Below are 25,046 nucleotides of genomic sequence, written 5' to 3' on the forward strand. Positions count from 1 at the left end.
GAAATAATGCACAGGAGCATGTTTGACGAAAACCAAACACAGCACAAACTGTCAGCACGGTGGTGGAGGGGTGAGGACGACCTGGGCACCTTGCAGTCATGAGGTCAACCAGCAACTCCTGTGTTTACCAAAGTATTCTAGAGTCAAACGTGAGGCCATCTGTCTGACAGCTAAAAACTGGGTCATGGAACAGGCCAAAGTCACAGCAGCAAGTCTGCAACAGAATAAAAAAGGAAAGAAGATCCAGTCAGATCCAGACTTCAGTGAAATGCTGTGGCAGGACTTAAAGAGAGCTGTGAGTTAACAACTACCTACAAACCACAATGAAGTGAAGAAACGTTTAAAAGAAGAGTGGCCCAAAAGTTCTCCACATTAATGTGAGAGACTGATAAACTCATTCAGAAAACAGTTTCTCCAAGATACTGCTGCTAAAGGTGGTTCTGCTCATTCATGGAGGGACTTGACTGAATAGTCCTTAAAAACTTTTTAACTGAACTATAGTTGCAACTCGCCTTCTTCAGTTAGTTTCCCTTTTTAGCTTCTAAACTATCAAAATTTGATGCATTTCATTGTTATTTGCCAGAGTAGAGCAGAAAAAAAACTTTGGATAACTGTTGGTCCAGTAAAACAGAGAGTTGAAGATGTGAACTCGGGCTGTGGGAAATATCAAGTTGCCAGGTGACTGCACATCACAGACGGGAAACTGACTGCAGGCAGATTTTCTCTCAAAAGACGGCCCCTTTATTGGGATGGATGGATGGAAAAAGAAGAGCATACCCTAAAATAGAATAGGTGCCATATATGTTGTACTATTTGCACACGCAGTCCAAACTAATATACATATAGACGAGATCCCTAAAAAACACACGGTCCTGGAGCTAATTCGGGGTAATTAGTGGTCAATTAAAGTGCTGTGACTTCACTGGCTGTCTGACTCTTTGATGTTGTGGCTCCTGGCGAGACCAGGCGCCATCTTGAATTCATTTACAGGCCGCATTGTAAACATGCCACACAACTGGACCGCCTGCTTCATCTTTTTCTCGTTTTCTGCTTCTTTTATTTACTTTCCTTTTACTGATTTGTTTGTTTTTCTTTCATTCGCTGTTTCACTTTTTTCTTTCTTTCTGTTTGCGCAGATGCAGCTTCCCGAAGTCTCTCTGATATTTACTTTCATTTCTCCTCCTCTCGCTGTCTTTTTTCTTTCACACTGTTTTTTTGTGATTCACGAAGGTTATTGGCACTATAACATGAATCATTTTAAAATCGAAACATTCAAGTAATCAGGTTTTAGAAAACCAGCGGGACTAGAAGTGAATAAAGGGATAAACATCCTTTGTTTCCTTCTGATGGTGAAGCCTGATTCAGCAGCTTGACTCACTAACAGCTTTGGTGTAGAAAAAAAGGGTCAGAAACCAGTAAAAACCAGTGAAATAGCAATGTGTAGGTGCAGTGAAACTCTTGTAGCTGAAGCTGATGAGAAGAAGAGCTGCTAACTGGGTTACTGCTGAGGGAGAAAGCTGGTAAATAATAGATAAACAGTCTGCTGCCTGAGAGGAGAGGAGAATAGGTTTTCCATTAGAACCAATGGAAACTTCATTTGATGTATGAAAAGAAAAATGGCACAAATTTGTGCACGAGGAAGTCCTAAATCGCCTTTTTCCTCCTTGAAGTGTTGTTCTGAACACACACACGCGCACACACATTTTCCTGTTCTCACATGGTCATATGCACACTTCTCTTCTTCTTCTTTTTTTTTAATGCAAAAAAATGTCCCAGCCGCTCACACTCACTCATGTGTCACACACCTCTCTCTTTGTCCGGCCCCCCAGTGTTTTCTGTCTGAGTAACTCGACCCCCCTTCAGTCACAGGTGCACCACGCTAAAGCACACACACACATGCTGAGTCCACTTGTCTTCACATAGGGGGCTCTAATCAAGCCACAGGAAGCCTGAGCTCCACAGGGAGCATGTGAGAGTGTGTGTGTTACAAGTAAGTTGAAGAATGTGTTTCGGTCCGTGAAACTCACTGCGAGTGTGTGGAGACTCCGCATGTTTTCAATTACACCCAAGTATTTTTGCAGATGTGTGAGTGTGTGTGCTCTCTCTTTGTCATCCGTCTTTCTATCACTTGTTTTCTGTCTGTCTGTGGCTCTTTTTTTTTAAACATTACTTATGTTAAAGTTAAAAAAATATTTGTGTCCATGCTTTATTTTAAATGGTTATTTCTCATTCTTTCACTTGCATTTTGTCTTTTATTGTATCTTTTCATAGAATGTATATAAAAGATGACAAACCATAATGACATCACATACTTGTTTGTGAAGCCCTGTCTTGAAGCCGCAGTGCAAACCTTTTAGTTCCTGAATTGTAGTTTTATGTATGTTATATTTGGGCAATAGTGTGGAGTGTTATCAGCTAAAGCATAGACACAGATACCTGCTAATTAGCGCTAAGTAACATACAAATAACACGCTAGTGACCAAAGCTGAAGCAGTTATCACCACAGCAAAGTTCCAGGATAGTGACTCCAATTAAGTGAGATGTGGAAAGTGGACAGCTAGTCGCTGCAGCTGTCTGTGTCAACACCTGTCAGTGTGGTGCCCATGCTGCTAACTTTAGGCATTAATAAAGTTTTAGCATGTTATTTATTAAATAATTCATTCCAGTACACCTATTACAAACAGCATAATTAGCTATAGAGAGATAAACTTTTTTGAAAGTTGAAAGTTGTAAATAGACATTTTAGGCTTGGCAGTCTGCAGGGACTGACTCTTTTTTGGAGCCAGCCTCAAGTGGCCACTAGAGGCACTGCATATTTTTTTTCCATTTCCTCCTTTGGCTTCATTTTCCAACTCACTCGACCCCCTACTGCTTGATAGTATTTCTTAATCTCCCTCTTTATTTCACGTTCTTTGAATTTGTGCATTTTCTTTCCAACGCTCTCTCTTTCCTTTCTCCCGCTCGCTTCTTCTTCATCATATGGAGTCAATTAGGCGGCCAGAGTGTGTGTGCGTTTGTGTGTGTGTGTGCGTACATCTGGTTCACATTAGTGCAATTGCAGGTTGGTAGAATAAAGGGCTCGGCTCGGAGGTGTGGGTGGGATTTCCTTCCGCTTTCTCTCTCTCTCTCACGCACATACACACACACACACGCATACTTTTTCCCTCCATGTGTTTTGAATCAGGAACATAATTAACCTTCAGAGGATTCCGAGGCCGCAGCTCAGATCTCCGCTATAAAAATACATCTAAAAAACAGAAACACCCCCCGTCTCACTAAAAAATAAAATGTTTGATCCGTCTGTGGTGCATTTGATTTGCTTTCCCACGTCTGCCTCCGGATGGCCTCAGAGTGTGGCGGCGCGAACGGTAAATTAAGAGGAGGGGGAGACGGGGGGGTGACATCTACAGGTGGAAGGGGGAGGGCTAGAGGACCGCTTTACTTTGCTGGGAATAAAGCTAATAGTAATAATATGTAAAAAATAAAAAAAAATAAAAAAAAATCCCCTTTGGGAAATGTTCAACATGGTCAGTGATTTCACTGATCATTCAGATTATTTGTATTGTTTTCCTTTTGTTTGGAGCCTTTGCAGCATATCTCCTCCGTTTCTGCTTCCTGCAGTGTTAAACTGTTTGTGTGAAGGTGAATAAAGACGAGATGAAAGTGAAACCAGCCTGTTAGAAATGAGAGAGGCAGAGGACAGTGAGGAGGAGGGGGAGGGGGAAACAAAGAGAGAAAAAAACTGGAAAGGCACAGGTGCAGCCGACTGTGTGTGTGTGTGTGTGTGTGTGTGTGTGTGTGTGTGTGTGTGTGTGTGTGTGTGTGTGTGTGTGTGCGTGCGAGAGAGAGAGTGAGTTTGTGTGTGTGTGTGTGTGTGTGTGTGTGTGTGTGTGTCTGTCAAGAGGTTTCGTGACTGCTCCTTTGAGTGTTCACATTCCAGCACATCTGCTTTGGATGAAGCGTGGTAAACTCTGTGTGTGTGTGTGTGTGTGTGTGTGTGTGTGAGAGAGAGAGAGAAAGAGAGGGATAGATGGATACTGAGAGGCAGAGGGAGAGAGGACAGAAAAGCCGGGAATTTTTTTCCCTTTTTTTAAACCTGTGCAGTAGAAACACGACGTTGACCCTTTGACAGCAACAGGCAAAGCTCTTTTATGGCTGAACAACATAAATAAGTCTGGTGTACTTTTACCATCACTTACACAAAATAGTTTCAATAATTTTGAAAAGAAGTCCTCTTCCATAGGTGTGAATGTGAGTCTGTCTCCCTGTGTTAGCCCTGGCGATCTGTCCAGGATGTATCCCGCCTTTCACCCTACTATACCTGGCTCCATCAACAACCACTGCACTAGACAGGTTGTACTAATATCATATTCATATAACAATATCTTTCTGCACATCTCGCCTTATACTACTATTTAAATGACTAACAACAGTTACAGTGTTGGATCAGGAAAAGCAAATATACGGTACATCCAGGGCACAAAATAGGTGGCAATTTTTATTTTTTTTTGTGGTGCGTCCAATGTCTTAGTGTGAACAATTCACACCGTTGCATGTTGACACCCACATAGGTGTTTTCACTCTTTTGGACTTGGACTCACAACAAAACTTATGCCAGGCGTATCCATGCAGTAATGTCTTTTTTAGGTTGGAGATTGTGGTCGTGGTTAAAAACCCCCACCAATGACTGGAGATAGGACATGTTATGGTTCAACACTTTAATGCATCCATCAACCTAAGTATCTGTGGCTCATATCCAAAGCTGTGAAGAACTCACATATAGATTGCAATGAAAATCTTTGCATTTAAGGTCCTCAGAGGAAAAATTCTTAGGATTTGTGGCCTTACTGCCCCCGTGACAGATATCTCGACATCTGCTTGACAGATTGGTACAAATTTTTCTGCATGCTTTTATGATCCCCAGATGATGTCTTGTTGATTTTGGTGTTTTTCTGACTTTTTTGTATAGTGTCATTGGAAAGTCAAAGTGAAACATAAACTTAAGGTTACTTTATTTTCGCTTATATAAGAAAACTCTTTGGATTGAGAAACTGCTGCATCAAAACCAAACAACACCAAACACAACATCGAAAGATCAAAAATTAAGTTTAACTGACAGATGAATGCTTTAAACAGTTATGGTTGCACAAGTTAGCATATGCCCCATATAAAGGCAGTAGTAGCTCAAGTTACTTGATAAAAGCTCAGGCTTCCAATCCCCTGCTCAGTTTGAAAATTAGTGTTGGGTGTTTTTAGTGAGGTCCTTAAAATATAATGAATTATTGTCATGAAGTCAGTTTGCATTTGTTCTCCATTTTAGTTTAGTTTTAGATATAGTTTGTGTGCTAATCAGCAAATATTGGCATGCTAATATGCTTAAATGAGATAGTGAACATGGTAAACAGCATACATGCTAGTTTCTCTGTGAGGTAGAAGATGGAAGTTTATGCAATTAATGAATCTGATGATGAGAGCATGATGTGTGGTTACGTTCTGGTAACTTTCTTTAGAAGTACAACTCAACCTTGGTGCTGGCCTTGAAAGAGGGTGTGCTGTCTGAGTTTCCCACTAGTTATCAAAATGTGATTGTGAAGCAGGAGAAGCTCCTTCTCCTCTTCTTTTTCAGTCAGAGCAGAGGCTGACACAGGGAGGCTGAACAGATGCTCCCCACATTTGGAGACAATAACTGGGAGAAGAAGCATCAAACACTGAACAAAGACAAAAGAGCCTCCTGCTTCTTTCTTTCTTTACCATCCTTGCATTTTTCTCTCTTTTGTTTCCGTTTACTGTCTTTTTATCGGCTTCCAACTTTTTGCATTTCATTCTCTTCTATTTGTTGTTTCTTCACTCGATCTTTCTCACAAAATCCTCCAGGGCCCAACAGCATTTCCATCTCTGTCAACAAGTTCTAACTGAAGAAAGAAATGTTTCCTACATGATCATTATGTAACATTTTCACTTTATTTCTTCTTTTAAATGTATTTAGTCTCTTTATATGGATTTTTTATTTTATTATTTATTATTTTCCTTATTATATTATTATCTTTTGCTTGTAGTAACATTTTTACATTAAATTAGAACTGAAATGATCCTGTAAATCAGCTAGTTGAATGAAACATGAATATATTAACATTTCACATTTCAATTTGCCATCTTTTGGCATTTTTTTCCTTAAATGTCGATTAGCCTTGGATTATTTATATACATGTCAAAATGGCTCCAGTTGGCTTTAACACATAGAACTTTACTTCAAAATTTATAAACTCAGTGACACCAGAATCAGTGGGCAGTAACTACATTTTTATTGTAGTGCTAATGTGGCATGTAACTGGAATGAAATCTACACTTTCAGTCGTTTTCTCGTGTTCTCCACGCATGCTTCACATGTAGGCCTTACACCTGAAGTATGTTTGCAGAATGAGGATTAAACTGAATGCTGAAGCGAAGCAGGACTTGTCAACACAACGTGTGAACTTTGCTAATTTTGAGTTAAAATGTGGTTTAGGTTGTCTTTCTTCCTACCTTTGGTTCAGGTCAGCGAGTTACACAGCTGTTTTGCTCTGAGTGCATTCTCTCTCTGTGTGTGTGTGCGTGTGTGTGTGTGTGTGTTGTCAGCGCCATGAGGAATCGGTTTTCAGTGGAATGTGTCTTTATTCTCTCATGTTTTTGCCGGGGGCTTTGCAGAACAAAGCTTTGATGAATTCTGTGATGTTTCATGTTCTGTGAAGATTCTCCGAACCCGTCGGGCGTTACACAACCGCTTCTACTGAATTCTGTCAGGGGTTCTACTGATCAGCACTTTAAACATCTGGCTCTGCTGGTTTGTATTAGGAACTGGTTTATGCCAGTAGGTTGATTGCGTCTCTACTATCGCACAGGAAACTGTGATAAAGAAACACTTAAAAAACTGATTAGATTAAGTGTAGATTTAGTTACACCATATTCTTGTTTCTGTGGGGTTTTTTTCATTGTGCACCACTGAATGTGTTGTGTCTCTCTGCATGGAGAACTGTTTGTCCTGATTTGTGTCAGCCCTGTCTACTAAATATGTTGTTGCCAGAGAACTAAAGTACATTTTCAATTAGGTTTTAAGAGAATCAGATTTTCTCCCAGATTTCATCTCATGAATATAATCAACCTTTATTCTCTTGCTTTTCTACAGAAATTCCTTTTCAGTCATCTCTCTAGTGCGGTGACAGTTGTTAACATGATTTTTCAAAAATGGAGGAGATGTTTCTAATGTGAAAAAATGTGAAAGGGTCTGTACAAAACAAAGTTAAAATAAACCTTAAAAGTAAAGAAGACAAGTGAGAAACAAACTGGTCCCACACATTAATCAAACCTCATTTTCTCAGGTGAAAGTCTTGTGACCCATGCTTCTGCTAACCCTCGCCAGAGTACATATCTTGAATGTTTTGGTTGTTTTGGTTGTATGTTTGCCCAAAAAAAAACAAAAAAAACCAAAACATGATTGAAAATGCTTAGTTTTAAAGGAACATAATTTTTAGGAGACAGGATTGTTTTTTTCAGGTAGTAGCAGATAGTGACCTGTTTTACTAAAATAGTTAACTTTTGTGCGGCTTTGGTGTTGGATTTGATAAGAAACTGATTACATTGGTTTCTGTGGTTAAAATGTTATTTTGAGTGGTTCCTGTTTTTTGTGTATCTCTCTTACATTTCCATGGTGATACACATCTCAGTTTTACAGACATTATTTGGTTCATGTCCATGTTTAATGTTTTTTTTTTTTTATCACGTATGTTAGCAAAGGTTGCTAATTCCCTGGCACCTCTTGCCTTGCGTTTCCAACAACCTGACAAGGCCGCTGTTGAAACCAACAACAATGAGTCCAGTGAGTGTCTTGCCTTTGACGGTCATGGACTCCAACTCCATTGTCGTGGCATGCATTTGGTGCTGTGGACCTTGTTCTTTCCACCTCTCACCCACGCTGCTGCTTGCAGGAAATGCTGCTACCTCTTCCACTGTCATTGGAGTTACTCAGTGTAAAGGCAGCACATCATCAGTGCCATTACACTGAGTATTATTGTCACAAAGTATGTAGGTTGCTCCAGTTCTGTGTGAAACACTGATATTCAAGCAGTGATGCTCCAGTGGGATTTTTTTTAGCACTAACAGGACTGTCAGCAGGTTTCCTAAATAGCTCTTTTCTGTCATGCCACAGCAAACTTTGAACCATTTCCATTTTTTTCTATTGTGGTCCAGATCATTGATTTTGTAGTTTTTGTCTTTCTCTTACACAGAGCCCGGGGTGACTGGTTTCTACTTTATACCAAAGCACAACAGTTATTCCATACCTGCTTCTACTGGAGCAGAATAAGTATTTGACATAAAACAATGAATTGTGGGAATATCCCCCAGTTTACATAATAGTGGTTTAAAAAAAGCTCCAAATGAAGGTTATTGATGGGATGCAAACTGTTTTTGTTGTGGTTGGCATTATTTTCTGTGGTTTGTGGTCAGTAAAATTACATAACAGTTGAGGCTTTCTCTCATTGGCTCAAGGTCTGCTGGTTAACTGTGGGAATACTGATGCTTCTGTGTGTGTGTCTGTGTGTGTGTGACTGCTGGAAGTGAGGTTGTTATTGTGTCCCTCTGCATTCTTCAGACTTCAGCGCACTCTGCACCTGTTGCTGTCTGTCTCTAACACACACACAGACATACAGTACAAATCACATTCTTTCGTCACCAGTCTAACAGCAGCATTCAATGGGAAAATATGCCTGCACCGCATGAGACATAAATCTGAATATTTTCAGCAGGAATGACACAAGCATGCGTGTTTGAGTGTGTGTTTCTGTTTGTGTATGTGTGTGTGTGTTCTTGCACAGGCTTTGGGTCAATAAATGTGGTTTTATGATTAGAGCACATACTCTGTTCTCAGAGGGGAAGAGGAGGAGGAAGAGGAAGTTTAAGGGGATTTTAGTTTAGCTCTAATGACATCCACAGATTCCGTGGGGGGGTGTGTGTGTGTGTGTGTGTGTGTGTGTGTGTGTGTGTGTGTCTTTGTGTATGTGTGGACTGGGGGATTTGGGTCCTTAAACTCGTGCAAGGTGCATTGTGGGAAGGTACAGCTGACTTAGCAGCTTCTATCTGTGTGCTTGAGCTTGTGTATTTGGAAGTTTGTTAGTGTGTGTGTGTGTGTGTGTGTGTGTGTGTGTGTGTGTGCGTGCGTGTGTGTGTGGTTATTCATGGGTGGGTGTTTCCTGACCCCAGCATTCGATTCCCACAGTTCCCAGTGCTCTTCTGACATCCTGACTGTCATGCCGTTCATCGCTGTGTTGCAGTCTTTCTGTAACTATTTTCTTTCATGAAGTTAAAAACGTTTACTTTGTTTTTACTTTTACACCAGTCACATTTCACATAGTTTTAGATCAACGGTGGCTCAGGGGGTTCTGTAACTGGAAGGTCGCCGGTTCGATCCCCGTGCTGTCTGTCCTGGTCGTTGTGTCCTTGGGCAAGACACTTTACCCTACCACCTACTGGTGTTGGCCAGAGGGGCCAATGGCGCGATATGGCAGCCTCGCTTCTGTCAGTCTGCCCCAGGGCAGCTGTGGCTACAACTGTGGCTTTCATCCACCAGTGTGTGAATGTGAGAGTGAATGAATAGTGGCATTGTAAAGCGCTTTGGGTGTCTTGAAAAGCGCTATATAAATGCAATCCATTATTATTATTATTATTACTTAACACTGTAGCCACTTTAGTTGACAAGTTCAGACTCATAAAGTCTCAGAGCAGCAAAGCTTGAGACAAACTTTTTTTTAAATTTCTCTCTAAATTTCTTTGGGATTAAATATCAATCACTTTCAGTAAAATCACTTTATTATTAATCAATTAAAAAATCAATTATTTTGAAACTATTCAGTCATTGCAGGATGCGGTGACTCGAAGTGTAGTTGCATTTCTAGAGAGGTGCACATCAGGTTATCAGCGTATTGTTAAAAAGGGTTTATGGTTATGTTGTAAGATATGACGTAGATTCCCCATCCACATGCAATAGTGGGGTTAGGTAAACTTGTCATTCTAAATTGCACACAGGTGTGAATGTGAGTGCGACTGGATGTCATGCTACTGGGCAACCTGTCCAATTCAATTAATAAAACTCAGCGGAAGTAAGTGGACTAAATTTAAGAGCTTGTATTTATACCTGGTGGGCAAAACAACTGCAGGTGTATTGATCAATCGAGAACCAATAAACCAAAAATAAAGAATAACTGTGCCCTCAAAATCCTGATGTGCTGCCATTAAGCGTTATACTATGCAGAATGTATGCAACTATAACACCTCACGAAACATTTCTCATTGTCTTATACGCTCAGCTGAAATGATGTTTCTCTGATACAGGGTCTCCAAAGACCTGTGTAAAGGAGATATTCTGGGTAACCAGAAGTCCCACAGGCCCAGGGAGAAGCTTGCATAAACACACGCCTCAAAGACTCGAGCAGTCTGAGTGGTTGTTTCGACTTCTGTAAGGATACAGGTTCCTCAGGGAGATGAAAATGTACTCCAAACAATGAACTACAAACACTCCCATGAACCCCAGAGAAGTATGACTCTAGCCTTAGCTGCGATGTTGGATCAAATCAGAAGGAAAAGAAGTACACTTCAAACCACAAAGGTCAAAACACGTTGAGCGTAGCTGATGTTTTGAAACACAAAGTCCACATCGTGGATGAAATGAGACAAATACCCCCAGTTTGTGTTTTTGATTAACCTGCTGCAAGGCCATCTCGACCTCAACTCATCCCTGAGAACCAGAGACGCTCACTTGTATGTACAGAGGTTAATCAAAACAGGGAAACACGGGGAAGCCTCTTTCTCTCCTCAGAATTGGGTAGGCGTTGCAAAAATTTGACCATTTGTTAGTTTCTTGGTTCTCCGCAAAGACTGTTCACCTGCAGGAGTGCAGAGGATCTAGGGTGGACTAGGTAGAAGAAATAAGAAGCTTTCCCAAACTAACAATCCTTCAGTGACGTGAGAGAAAAAAATCATGAGGTTTTTGTTTAAAAGAAACTGTTTTAATCTGTTTTCTGTTTTTAATAATTTCTCTCGGGGAGTGTGGGAAGTGAGATGATGTTTTTTTTATAATGCCCCCAAGTGTTTTTGTTTCATCTCTCTCTTTTTATTCCTTCTGTGTTTTATCATCACATTTGGTTTTTACCACATCTGTGCTCCATCCATATGCAAATACTCTAAAGTTAACAAAGCAACCCGTGTCTTTGGTTGGGGATCGAGGTAGATTAGGTGTAGCTGTGGAGTGAGGTTTTTCATTTTAATGGGAATCAACGAGAGAAAGACAGAATCGGAGAAGATTGTTTTCAACAGCTGTTCCAGTTTTTGCGTCATGCAGCGCGAGCTAGCGTAATGGCTGAGTGTTCGCACGCTATGCACGCACACACACACACACACACACACACACACACACACACACACACACACACACACACACACACACACACAAAGGCATGCTGTGGGGACCCCCAGCTGATAGTATGACCAAACTCAGACGCTATGTTGCTGAGGAAGAGCGTCACCTGTTTGAGTGATGACAGGCTGCCGGTTGTACTTGCGGTCTCTCATGCTGCTGCATGTTTGCTGCATGACTGCTGCTACTGCTGCTCCTCTCCCTCTGAGAGGAGACGGACAGAAAAGCACTGATTTGGTTGTTTAAGAGGATAACTGACTGAAAATCTGTGTTGGACTCTGCAGATAGTTGGCATCATTGACATTGTAGTTTTAAGGTATTGATTGACAGATCTTAAAGTCAGAATATAAAAAAAAAAAAAAAGTAAATAATATAACCATAAAACTTCTGCAGTTGATTACTTACATTAAAATTATTATTTTTAAATTAGGGTAAATAACAATTATTTTGTTTTTGCTTTCTAAATATGTGCCAATTGGTATCCTTACTATACTACTATAAATCTAACCATTAGATAAAGAGAAGTCTGTGTTCAAATTCTTTAGTTTTGTTGCTTTGTTAAGTTTTTAATAAAGTTTTTAAAGTCTTGTTGAGCTTCACAAGTTAGAAAATGCCATTAACATTCCAAAAAAGGAATAAAATATTCTATGAATGTGGTTCTGAATGACATATGACTAAAACCCTGTGTAAAATAAATAAATGAATAAAAAATCATAATCTAGAAAATTAGTTTAAATTAAAAGATTGGAGTTTTCTGGTTCATAGTATAATAAAAAAATACATTTTAAAAAATATGGCTTCAAAGCTATGAATGATAAAAATTAACCTGGTTTACTGGTTTAAAAATAAGATCATACCTCGATCATACTTCTTCTGTAATTGATTTGAAACATTGGAACGATTATCAGTTATCATCTTTTTTGGTTGTTTTATGCTACAAGTTGTCTTAAATTATAGGTTAAGCAATCCAACAGAGGTATTATCTAATTAAAACTTAATTCATTAATAAAATGAACACCTGAATGTGTCTTTCCTTAGTCTGAAAGAAAATGCTGATTCAAAATGATCAAGAACTTGAAAAAGAAAAAAGTTTTAAATTATGCTCTTTTTCTAGCATAATGATAACATGATGAATGGAAAACATATACTATTTTATATTTTGGATGCATACAATATGAAATCTATATATAATGTGTTACATGTTTTTTTTTAATGAATCCTGCACAAAGCAAACCTAAAACAGACCTGTATTGTTCAGAAACCAATATTCATGTAATTTACACAAAGTTTCCAGAACAGCTTCCATATTTTTTCCCCCAGTTTAACAATCACAGCCAAAGACCCACAGCAGCCCAGGAAGCTGTGTTCATTCAATCAGATATTCCAGGGTGATGTTTTAGTGAAGGAGGGAAGTGTCAGTCATCTGTTACAACCTCCTGGAAATGATGTCTGAGACTAACTCCTGCTGAGCCTCTGTGAGGAAAAATGAGAGAATGGAAGGTTTGATTTTTGCCTGACGTCGTGTGTTTCTGTGTTTGTTGCAGGTGTACGCTCCGTCTGCCAGCACAGCCGACTACAACAGGGACTCACCGGGTTATCCCTCCTCCAAACCTCCCAGTGCTGGCTTCCCAAGCTCTTTCTTTATGCCAGGTAATCACATTCACACACACATACACAAGGTCTGTCCTTCGTCAAACCTCCCACCACCACATTCCCAAGCTCACTGTGGATACTGGATAGCTGACAAAATGAGCCGAAGGCTCCCTGAACTGGAAGTTGTTCTCACCAAAATCAGCCAAAAAACTGAGTCATACATTTAGTTATTTATTATCACAGCCACCCAGAGGAGGTCTTCATAGTTTGCAGCACACATCGGTGATGTCAACATCACTGATGCTGTTTGTTAACTTACTTGCAGTGGCAAGGGTAGCTGTGCTCTTCATTTTAATTTTAGCTCATGTGTCTATCTACTCTTTGGTCACTCTGGTCTCAAACGCGGACGGAATATCAAACAACGACACTGTACATATTTCTATTAGGATTCCAGTTGCAGTGTGAGGACAAGTAATGTTATGATTTATAGAACCGATTAGTGCAATTAAAAAAAAATACTCATTTTAAATTCTCTAAAAATACACTGGACAACTTAAAGATCAAAGACTCAACTCCATAAAAAATACAGGCTGGAAACTTTCATGGATTAGGTTGTAGCCACTGATATGACTTTGTGCAAACATTTCATTTGTGACCTTTTAAATTAAAACAGGAATTGTCCTGGCAAAGTCTGCGATTTTCACATGTCCGAGCAATTTAGTGTTGACACAGGTTGGATCAGCAGCTTCTGCAGGTGGTTGGTTGGTTGGTTTGGTTCACCTGGAACATTGGCTCCATTTAATCGCTTTGATTTTATGGAACACTAGCCCCACAAACAAGTGAGTCATGTAGATATACTACAGTATAATATAAGGTGCAGGTGCTTGTCATTGATTGGATAACTAAAACTACTGGCTCTGTTAGAGTAGTTTTTAATGATTCAAAATTTAAAAAAAAAACTTTTACTTGGGCTTAACACAGCACCTCAGCTCATCCTGTGTGAAACCAGCTGTTTTAACACCCCACTTCTTTTAAGACTAACTCTTTAAGCACACTTTCTTGTGAATGTCTCCGCGGTGTAAGCAAAAGTTCTGAACAGCAGGTGTGCTCACAGCCAGAGCTATGCCTAAGATGAATATATTATAGTTAGCCACTTTTATTACATCATTCAGAGCCAAGAATAGAAAAAAACTCTGAAAAAGATCATTTGGAGCAGTCTGAAGCCTGTGCTCTGGCTCCCAGGGATTACTTATACATACACTGACCTCGTTATCTGAAACTCTGGCCATGTATAATATGCGCATACACTTCTGTAGCAGAGAAAATAAATAAAAGAATAACAGGTCTACTTTAGTATCTCTTTGAAGAGACTGGATTAAAAATACAGGCCATTATCTCTGCGTTATGCCCTTCCTTTTAGAGTGTTTGGTCCTGTTTTGATTAAACAAATTTGTCTGCTTTTCAACTATAGATGGAAAATGCTTTGACAATTTTCAATTCTCATTTCCCCCCCGACTCTCCTCTTTTCTCTCTGCTGGGTGTCTGTCATGTATACAGTACATACACTCTCAACTAATTTCACACGGTGGACATGGTCCCAGAAATCAGGTTTGTCCTGCACACATCCGTGTTAACCGGGTTATTCTTAAATTCTTAATGTGAGGAAGGAGACCAGGTGTCCCATTTATGTGAATGTTTTCTGAAATCAGGTTACTGCACAAAGTGGGTCAGATTGCTGAACTGCATGTAGACACTGTTGAGTGTCTGGAAGGTTTGACGGCAGAGAGAAACCTCACTGTGTTTTCACCTTGTTTTCTTACACAAGAGATTACCTTGTCAGAAACCTGCACATCACATGTACCTCCCCTAAATTTCATTAATATATATCAATTTATTTGATCAATTGAAATTTTGTTTTATTGTAGTGGGAAAAATATCTAAATCATGCAATCACTGTTTCACTTTTACAGTCAAACACGTGAATAATGGCAGCAGCAGCTGATGACCTCAAAACAAGATAATAAATTGGTAAAATAGACACGTTAGTTCAGTAGCATGAAAAATGTAACTTTACTCTCTGTGAAATCAATGTCTCTGATTATAAGATCCTTTCAAATATCAGAAAGTGTGTGGTACTTCTCTCATTCCCATCTTTAGGTCTTCTTGACAAGCTGCAATTTAAAAATAAAAAGTTTTCCCATTAAAAAAAAAAAAGAAGAAGCTTCAAACCTAAATTGACTTGCACTTGGCCTGTCTTCCCTTGAGGTTGATCCTCTTGTGCACCTCTGGGCCTCTGCGGCCCCAGTAACTGGAAGCCCTCGGTCGATTCAAACTTCCTCTGGTCCATAGTTGAACTGAAAATCCAGTTGCAATATTAAGTTTATTTACACGGTTACTTGCACCAAAGAGAATAAGGTTAAAGGCTGCGTGGGTGGGTGGTCAGATTGTCTATGGAGGTTGAGGCTAGAATGTCTTTCTGGTATTATTTCTGATGAGCAGAAGGAAGCCAGGAACCGGGAGTAGTTGGGAGGTCACTGACAGATAGTTGAAGCCAGTTGAGGCTAGTGGTGTGGAAAGCTGAGGGGCAAATGGATCCTAAGGATGAATAATATCAGTTGAGGGGAAACTGAGACAGCACTCAGATGGAAAGATTATAGCAAAACATTTACTGAAATGCTCAAACTAGAGTGATATTAACTGAGTCTACGATCTGGCAGAAGATTAGTGTCTACAAATCTGGAGCTGTAGTAGCTGATTGGAGAATTAGAAGAACCAGCGCATAGGCACCTTTGAAGACACTCCTGTAATGGCATAGATAGAGAAAGTTAGTGGGAGAATGTTATTTTATGACTTTTTTTTTAGTGGTGCATTTGTAGGTCTTGCACAAAAGCCCTTAGTTACAAGGAAAAAAGCATGCAGCTTTCACAATAAAAGTATTTTTGTTTTTAAAACTGTTTAAAACTTCTGTCTTAAGGTTTTGTAAAAAGAACAAAACAAAATGCATTTTTCTAACTTCCTTATCTTCCTTTCTGTATCGCCTTTATCAGATGGTCACCATAGCGGCGATCCCTGGAGCAGCAGTAGCAGCAGTATGAGCCAGCAAGGTTACCACGGCAGCATGCTAGGTGGCGGGAATTCAGCCCACGGCGCTGCTCAGAGCTCCTCCTACTGCGGGATTCACCCTCACGACAGACTGGTGAGCAGAACTGTCCGTCACACGGTGTCCGAACATGGACACAACATGGAGAATGTGCTTCTTTACTGATTTTGTTTTCTGAAGCTGCATTGCACAGTGGGGCCATCCAGCTAACAGCTAAATCCAGTAAGCAACCCTGGAATGTAGATTTTTATTCTACTACCTACATTCTGCAGCAAAATTAAATTCAACTGGTAGATTCAAATGAAATAAGACAACCTTGAAAAAGATTCATTCAAGCTTGCATGTCTTTGGTGAACACGGAAATAAAGGAAATATTGAGTCATTAGTTGGCATCTGGATGGTCGCTCTTGGACATTTATACAGAAAACTACATGGAACAAAAACTTAAAGCCACTGTAACTGAAACTATAATGACCAAAATTACAATTATGGTTACAATCCCGTTAGTCATAGATTTATAATCAACAAAATCCATTAATGAAATAAATCTATCAGTAGTGATTAATATATTAAAGACCGCTGGCTCTCTGCAGAATGAATTCAACATGCTGTTTTTTTTCCAGTTATTGTTAGTTGGCTATATTGTGCTTTACTGGAAGTGCACATTTGCAGATCTGGACACATGAGAAAGATTAATAAATTCTACACATATGTGAAGCCATAAAGCTGTCAAGTGTCATTAGATAGTAATTCTTTTATTTCAGTTCTAGTGCTGTAATTATCCAGAGCGCAGGCTTCATGTTTGTAACCACTTCCTTCTGTTTTTTATTTTATTCTAATGTAATCTTTCCTGTTTCGTAGCAGTTTTCATATTAAAGGTTCATTTTTTTCCATCCGTCTCTTCGCAGAGCTACCCGTCTCACTCGTCTGCAGATATCAACTCCAGCCTTCCTCCCATGTCCAGCTTCCACAGAGGGGGAGGTGGTGGGGGCGGGGCAAATCACTACAGCACCGCCTCTTGCACTGCCCCTACCAACGGAACAGACAGCATCATGGGTAAGATGCCTGTGTAAAGAAATTACAAGGTCACTGTTAGCGTTAAATAATACTTGAAGGCAATCACGTCTCCTGATCACTCAGTGAACATTTCAAAATCTTTAATTGTACGAGCTTTAATCCGTAAAGACATTATCCAATACTGCTGCTTGGTAATCAACACAGCAAACACCGTTAGCTGATGGGAATAAGCATCCTTTCCCATAGTGATTGTGATATTCCAAATCTCTTGATCTAATGAATGATTCTCCGTTCATTAGATGCATGCCTGTCTTCAACCTTGCTCGCAGTGTAGGAATTAAATGAATGCCATCCAATTTCATCCAAAGATATTCATGGTTGTCAGAGGACGAAACCTACTGACAGTGCCAATTAGTCCTCTGACTTTCCTCTAGTGCCACAATGAGGATCAATATTTTTGTTTGTTCCTGTTTAGCAGAATGTTTTAGCACATTGTAGATAAATTGTGTACACTAATGAAATTTGTGCATGCACTTTGTGTTTAGTGCTATCTAGGAGCTGTTAGGTTTTTTACACATACAGTATAACTAAGAGAGTGTTCACGTTAACAGCAACATCGTAAACCTAACAGGATGTAGTTCATATAAAAGTCCATAAATATTTGTTGCTTGTGGGTTTCAGAGCTGTAGACTTCAGATTTCAGATCTGACTTGGACTTGACTCTAAGACTTCCTGAGTTGACTAAAGACTTAAAAAAAAACCCAACATGACCTAAGAGACTTGAAGTGTGAAATCTGGACTGACCTAAAGAACGGGACTCTTAAATTGGGACTTTCTTAAAAACAAAAGTAAAAGCTCTGCTGTGTGTAGAAGTTAAATTGTTAATGTAACTGTTTTGGTTGCATTAAAATTATGAATCTTTTTCTACATTGTTGTTATTTTGGAGTGATGATTTGGCGGTAGAGCAGGGCGATATGGCCAAAAATATTTATCACGATATATATTTGAAAATTTGCGATAACGATATAACTGACGATATAATTGATGCGAGACAAAATACAACTCCACAACATTACTAGCGCAAAAAGACAACCTTCCATTTATTTTCACTTAAACAAGAAGCTGGTTTTTATGTACATTAAAGCTTTATAAAAATGTAACAGTGCAAATGCAAATTCCTTGCTGAAAGTTTAACCAAAAGGCATTTCCAGTAGAAATGGGCTGACATATCCTGAGCATAACCATGTATAATATCCACTGAAGTTAAAAAGAGGTGCTTTGCAACATTAAACTGCAGTGTGCAGTATGCATTTTTCGGACCGTAAGGTGCACAGGATTATAAGGCACATTAAGCGAAACAAAGCAGTGAGATAAATCAAACTTTATTAAACTCATTCTTCTTGCTTCCTCCACTTCTGTACCATTGATTCATTAATGTTGAATTCTCTGGCAGCTGCTCTATTCCCATGTTGTTGCAGTATATTAATGACTAACCTCGTATTATGGATGGATTATCTCAGTTGTTCTCCTGACTGAAGTTTGGTCCGTTTACAGCATCCTGCCATGCGATTGCATTTGTCTCTAACCATGAGGAACCTTCACGTTAACTTTTATAAGTGGAAAAGTGTTAGTGTTCGTCCTCCAGCTTCACTGTTTATGTTATGCTAACATAGCTGTGTCGCTAGCGATCACGTAGCACATCATTATATACCAGCTAGCCCAACTTCAGTAACCCTACAAACGTCACTGCTGTTTAGTTTCCTGTCTTCATTTATGTTGGAAGTGATAGCAGAGCTGTACGTTTGAATTTTTTCAGAAATCTCTCAGTCAGAACATGCTATAGCATGCTTAGGTAACTAGCGAAACTAGCCAGCTAACTTCTGCTAGCTTCCTGCTAACTTCTAACTCCGTTAAATGTAATAACTTGTTTTCATGGATGCCTGGAAGTTAAACTTTATAGTTACACCTGGTAAAGCAGCAATGCTGATCGTTTTATTAAAGATGAAAGAATTTAGACAGTTTTTAACTCTCAGTGATACTGCAGTGTTGTTTGACCTGAAGCATACGGAGTTTAGGACCCAGATTACTCCCAGATATAGGAGCATCTTAGTCCGACAAATACGACAATAACGACGGCCGCTTGCATGTTCTGCAAAAAAATGTGCTTTGTTGTGTATCTGACGGACAAACACCAAACCAGTTCCACATCACGGAAGTTGCACCATTTTTACAAACCAATTCTGGTTCATCTGTTTCACTCAACAATCGGCCATGTGCGTATGAAAACAAAGGCACTGCGCATGCGCGTTTTACTCCCATTCTATCGCGATATTTCATTTTCCTATCGTTGCCTAACATTATACCGGTATTACCGTGAACGGTATAATATGGCCCAGCCCTATTTGGCGGCACTAAATGCTTTCAAACATGTACTCTGTTTTTTGCAAATTCATCCTTTAAGCCCACAACATTTTTTTTGTTTATTTGTTTATATAGAATTTAAATACTTTTATTCATATATTGCTAAATAATTTAAACAATTACAAAACTGTAATTATTATTGTATCACAAAAATTTGCAGCATCGGTTACGGCAAGCCCTTCATCCTTTAGCCAGGAGACACCCCCACACATCGGTACTGATTAATTTGGGGCTTGTTTTGCGTAAAACATCACTAAATATTAATCAGTTTCTAAAGTGCTCCCATGTCATTTTATGTGCATTAACAAACTGACTATTTCAGGTTTGGAATGCAGTTTTGTTTCTGTGTGTATGGATAAATAAATAAACTGCCATGTACAGTGGCGGTCAGCAGGAACCCAAAAATAAATCTGGGGGTCCCCCTCGTGCTTAGGGAGGAGTCACATGTACCCATTTCAGGTTTCAATCCTCTCATTTACTTCAGATGGTTTGATGTGATGTGTTGCTGAGCTGAATTGTGGATCCATTGCTTTTCTTTTCTTTGCTCAAGCTGCTTGTGCTAAAAAGTTAAGGCAAGTTCAAATATCAAAGCAGGCGCCAGCAAATCGAATCACATTTATTTAAATCCTCCAGTGCTGTAACTAGCCAATCAAATCATGTTATGATAATATCCTGAGAGAGGGAGGTAATTGTGCATTCGGCTATCAAAATACAGGAGGAGTTGGTCATTACAGGGAGTCATCAGCCTGTTGTATAAGAAAAAAGTCTAGCACAGGCAGCTTACTTGGCTTATGCTAATTGCTAATCTAAACTCAGTTAGGCTGCCTTGTGAGTGATTGTTTATTGCTGCTGTGATGTTTGCACCAGCAAAGATGCTCCCCACATGCCTATCATCAATCACTAAAGCAGCGTGAATCTTCTCCAAAGGTCCATCCACAACTACGCAATTTCATTTTAAACATATGACTGTCTCACTCACAAGTAAACCAAAAATAATAGAGCACCACTGCAGCCTTGCATTGGATAAGTGGAGGAAGATGGATGGTCTTTGTTTCACTGTTTTTCTCCCTCTGTAGTTTTTTCTACTCTTTTAGGCCCGATGCTTCCTCTTTGCACAGGTGCACACATGCCTACTGTATGGGAAAAGTCCAGATAATGTGTAACAAGTGTGTTAGCAGAGACAGAAATTATTTCTGAATAGATTCTGCTTAGACAGAGATTTGAAAACACTTTTAAAATAAGTGTTTTAACGTGGATGCTACCTAAATGTGTTTCCAATGAACTTTGTCACATAACGAATACGATATACAAGATTCTCCATATAAGACCAAACAGTTTTGTGATATTTTAAAATTTTGTTTTTTATGCACTACATGGAAAAACACCTAGAGTTACTACTTAAGAAATGAGGTTAACAGTTCTTCCCTATTAGCAGGGTTTTGTTTATAGCCACATAATCAGTTACAACTCTCCGTGCTGTGATTAGACACAGATGATTTAAACTTTTTTGTTAGAGTCAGAAACAGAATATAGTCAAACTGAGAAGCACACTTGGACTTCATTTTGGCTTGACCTTGACATCACCGTAACACACCACTGCATGCACACACATACACACAGCATACCATATGGACCCCTTACTTTGAGTCCCGTAGAACAAATAGAACAGCAATAAGAAACAGATTGAAAGTTTGTTTTCATGGAAAGACATCTCCAACATTCCTCATCTCACACAGACACAGTTCGAGCAGATAAGTGTAAACACAAGATGAACCTAATAAAAAGCATGCTGCTGTTATTTAAATGTAAACATATAATAAACGTGAACTCACAAACTCTTAAACACGGATGCTGGGTGTTTATAGGTGATTTTCTGCCTCAGACTGCTTTTGTACAACTAAACATGCACATTGACTTTATGTAGAACATGAGCTGTGGACATGAAAGAGTCATGTCGGTTGTAATTAATATAAATAACAAGCAATGTTCCTAAGAGGAATGTCCTTAGTGACAGAATTTACCTCACCTGTATCTATCTGTAGGATCAGTGTATTATATTTCCATCAAATCAAACCTCACACCTGAACTCTGGCTTAAAAGCTGAGATTTTCAGTCATTACGATTTTCTTACTGTTTATTGACCTAAGGTGTGAGAGTTTGCTAGTTTATACAATGCATTAAAACTTGCTGCATTGCAAGTGTAATAAAGTTATAGCTATTCATTCTCTTCCATGTATCCAATTTTGCTGGTAAACATAACAAATGTAAAAGATAAAGGGAGCAGTTAAGTCAGAGAAAGAAAAGAAAAAACAGAATTTGTTGGTGTAGCTGTAAATACTCACCCTAAGCTGTTAGCTTTCTTCAGGCTATGCTAGCTATCCATTTAACAGTCCTTGCACTGCTGCTAGCATAGTATTGTAAACAGCGTAGCATAGTAGGCACATAAAATCATGCAACTGAATAGAGTAGATCAGCCCCATACAGCCGCCCTCTGTTGAGTCCATGTGGTACCTATCATATTGGCAGATACCTTAAGTATTATGCACTGTAAACAATTAGCATGAACAATTTAGCTGATTTACAGCAAAGAACTGGAGATACAAAAACAAAAGTAAAAAAAAGCTAAATTGTGATTTACTATTAGATTGGTTTATAAAATAAATTAGTATTTTTTTTCTCTGTTTTTGAAGAGGTGACACACAAAAAACAAAAGTAAAAACTAAATAGTGATTTACTAATAATTTCGTTTATAAAATTAATTCGTTTTTTGTTCTCTTTCTTTGAAGAGGTGACGGACAAAAAAACCCCCAAAACCTAAAAAAAAAAAAAGTTTTATCCTCTCTATGCTCTCCTGCTTTGTGGCTATAAGCTCTCGTTTATGAAAAAGATTTCCTACTGCATATGTTTTGAATTATGCATCAAGTGAGGGTGTGTGTGTGTGTGTGTGTGTGTGTGTGTGTGTGTGTGTGTGTGTGTGTTAAACAGTAATCCCTTGGATGGTTTACTAGGCCAGTGGTGTGGCATGAGTGAGACATGAGGCTTTAACCCCAAAACATATGCTGCTTCCCCGTCTCTCGTTCTGTCTACCTGTCTCTCTCTCTTTTCTTTCTAGCAGCTTAAAGAAGTCCACTGCTGCCAATCTCTGTAATGGATTCATTTGCCGTGAAAGGATGTGTTTTTGCTGCGCGCAAGCCTGTTTGTGTGTCTTTGTGTGTGTGTCTAACTTGTGTGTGCGAGCGTAAAGTTTCCATCTGGGATCTGCTATCAGGAGAGATGTGCTGTGAGCATGTCAGTCTTATGCTTCAGTATATGTGTGTGTGTGTGCCTGCGTGTGTTTGTGTGGGCGCTCATCTGGTCTTGTGAGGTCACTTCCTTCCTCTCTGGCCTCAGTGCTCTTCAAGTGTGTGAAACAGATTTAGTTGCATTTAAAGTCCAGCATTTCCCCACAAACTCATGGCGTCACACTTTTAAAATGCGAATGCATGGTAGTATTGAATGTTTGCTACTATTAAAGTCCGCTTTTGATTCTCTTCATTTAAAAAAGGATCCATTCATTCCTTCATTTATTGCAGCAAATGCATTTCAGCAGTGGCTCAGCAGTTGCCTTGAACTGCCTGGACGGTGCTAACCTTTGATGTAAGAGCGCTAAGGAGGAAGTCAATGTATTAACGACCCAAAAACACGGAAAGGATTCCTTGAAAATAGATGGAATATTATTAATGAAAGTGTGGGACTTGCATTTCTTGGAGGTTTACAAAATGTGATTTTTGAGGTGTAATTTCCAGTTCTAATGAACATGTTTTTAAGGTTTACCTGTGGAACGGATGGGCTGAATAATTAAATATGTAGTTAACAACATCCTCATTTACAAGAATACATCCCTCTTTTCCCCTGTGTGTGTGTGTGTGTGTGTGTGTGTGTGTGTGTCACAGCTAACCGAGCACAGAGCGCAGCAGCCAGCAGCTCTCAGACAGGAGATGCCTTAGGGAAAGCACTCGCATCGGTAAGTACAGCACACACGCGCACACACACACACTTTCTTGCACACACATTTTATAATGCTTTTCCTCCCAGTTCTGTTCAAGTGTTTTCAAGCCATTCTAGATGTGTAATACTACTTTAACTCTATCCTGTATTCTTGCAACTGTCATTGTTGTACTGGATTTTTTAAAATTTTTACAGATCTATTCTCCTGATCACACGAACAACAGCTTCTCTTCCAATCCCTCCACCCCAGTCGGATCCCCACCCTCCCTCACAGGTAAATACACATGATGCTTAAGGTCCAATCACTGCACAGCAGCTACTATATAACCACAAATCTGCACAGACTGACACTCACAGAAGAAAAAAGCAGAGCTGACTAAAGACTTGGACTCGAGTAAGACCTGAATAAATGGACGTGAGACTTGACTCATACGTGTTTAAAATGACTGGACTTTTTCAAGACTTGAGACTTTTGACTTGAACTCGTCCCACGTGACTTTTGACTTGCCTCTTTGGTAACTTGATTTGAGCTTGGCTAACTCAACCCTCTAGACCCTTTCAGTTTGCCTGAAAGAAGCATGTGATCTTGTAAGAAAGATTTCTTATTAAATTGCAGTAAAATCCTCTAATCGCACACATTCTCATCTGTGAAGCCTTAATTTGTTTTTTTTAATGTCATAAACTAGAACAACAAAACAGCTTTGTTGAATTTTGCTACTCTTGGCACTTCAATTTGATTAACCGCTGCAGGAGTCATGGTCGTGCTGCTCCACCGCTAACCGAATTTAACAGTAATATTGGTCACACAAACTCTGGAAACCAAATCACAGTTCCTAAACACAAATAAACATCATAACACTAACAAATATACAACTTAAACTCTCACATATCTTTAAGTCTTTCTGTTTTCCAAATAAAAAAATATGGTATTATAGTGTAAAAAATACACTCCAATGCATTAACAGGATTCAGTTTTATTTTTCAAAACTTACTTTTTGTTCTTTTGCATGATTGAGGACTCATGTAAGACTTTTTTTCATTTATTCTGTCATCACATTTTACACAGAGCGTAAAAAATACACATAAAGTTCAGTCTTTGTACCAAGTAGTAACTAAATTTGATCAGGCAGCATCAATGTTTGCAGTATCCCTGGCTTTCATTCTCTTCATTAAAGCTCCTCTAATAGCCAAAAACGAAAGAAAACGACAGCAAACTCAAGCTTCAAAACATATTTGTAGGCCATTGTTTTGAAAACAAGAAGTGAATTACACATTTTTATACTTATGTAAGCATTATTCAATAATCTAAAACTAACAATAGAAACACTTTCTTTTTAGCTTTTTCTGCAGTGAAATTTCAAAGAAAAAACATATTTTCTCTGTACACAGTTTGAAAGCAACTTTGATTTTTCTATCATTATTAACATTATTTGCATTCTTTTAAAATAAACCAGCTCATTAAATTTGATATAGTGAGACTTTGGA

At 39.1% G+C, this 25,046-nt stretch overlaps 1 protein-coding gene across 7 annotated transcripts in view; it reads left to right on the forward strand.

Annotated features, from left to right (window-relative positions):
* tcf4 (transcription factor 4) overlaps positions 1-25,046 on the forward strand; it is a 257,476-nt gene that overhangs the window by 196,278 nt on the left and 36,152 nt on the right. For all 7 annotated transcript variants that reach the window (XM_085463117.1, XM_085463118.1, XM_085463112.1 and 4 more), the window contains 5 exons: positions 12,988-13,093; positions 16,084-16,232; positions 17,045-17,192; positions 23,507-23,577; positions 23,757-23,835. In XM_085463117.1, coding sequence (XP_085319243.1) covers positions 12,988-13,093; positions 16,084-16,232; positions 17,045-17,192; positions 23,507-23,577; positions 23,757-23,835 — 553 coding nt within the window. The remainder of the gene's footprint in view (positions 1-12,987; positions 13,094-16,083; positions 16,233-17,044; positions 17,193-23,506; positions 23,578-23,756; positions 23,836-25,046) is intronic.

This window comes from Copadichromis virginalis, linkage group LG7 (assembly GCF_057382275.1).
Source record: "Copadichromis virginalis isolate Kocher_CV1m ecotype Utaka linkage group LG7, C_Virginalis_male_GT1.1, whole genome shotgun sequence".
Taxonomy (NCBI): domain Eukaryota; kingdom Metazoa; phylum Chordata; class Actinopteri; order Cichliformes; family Cichlidae; genus Copadichromis; species Copadichromis virginalis.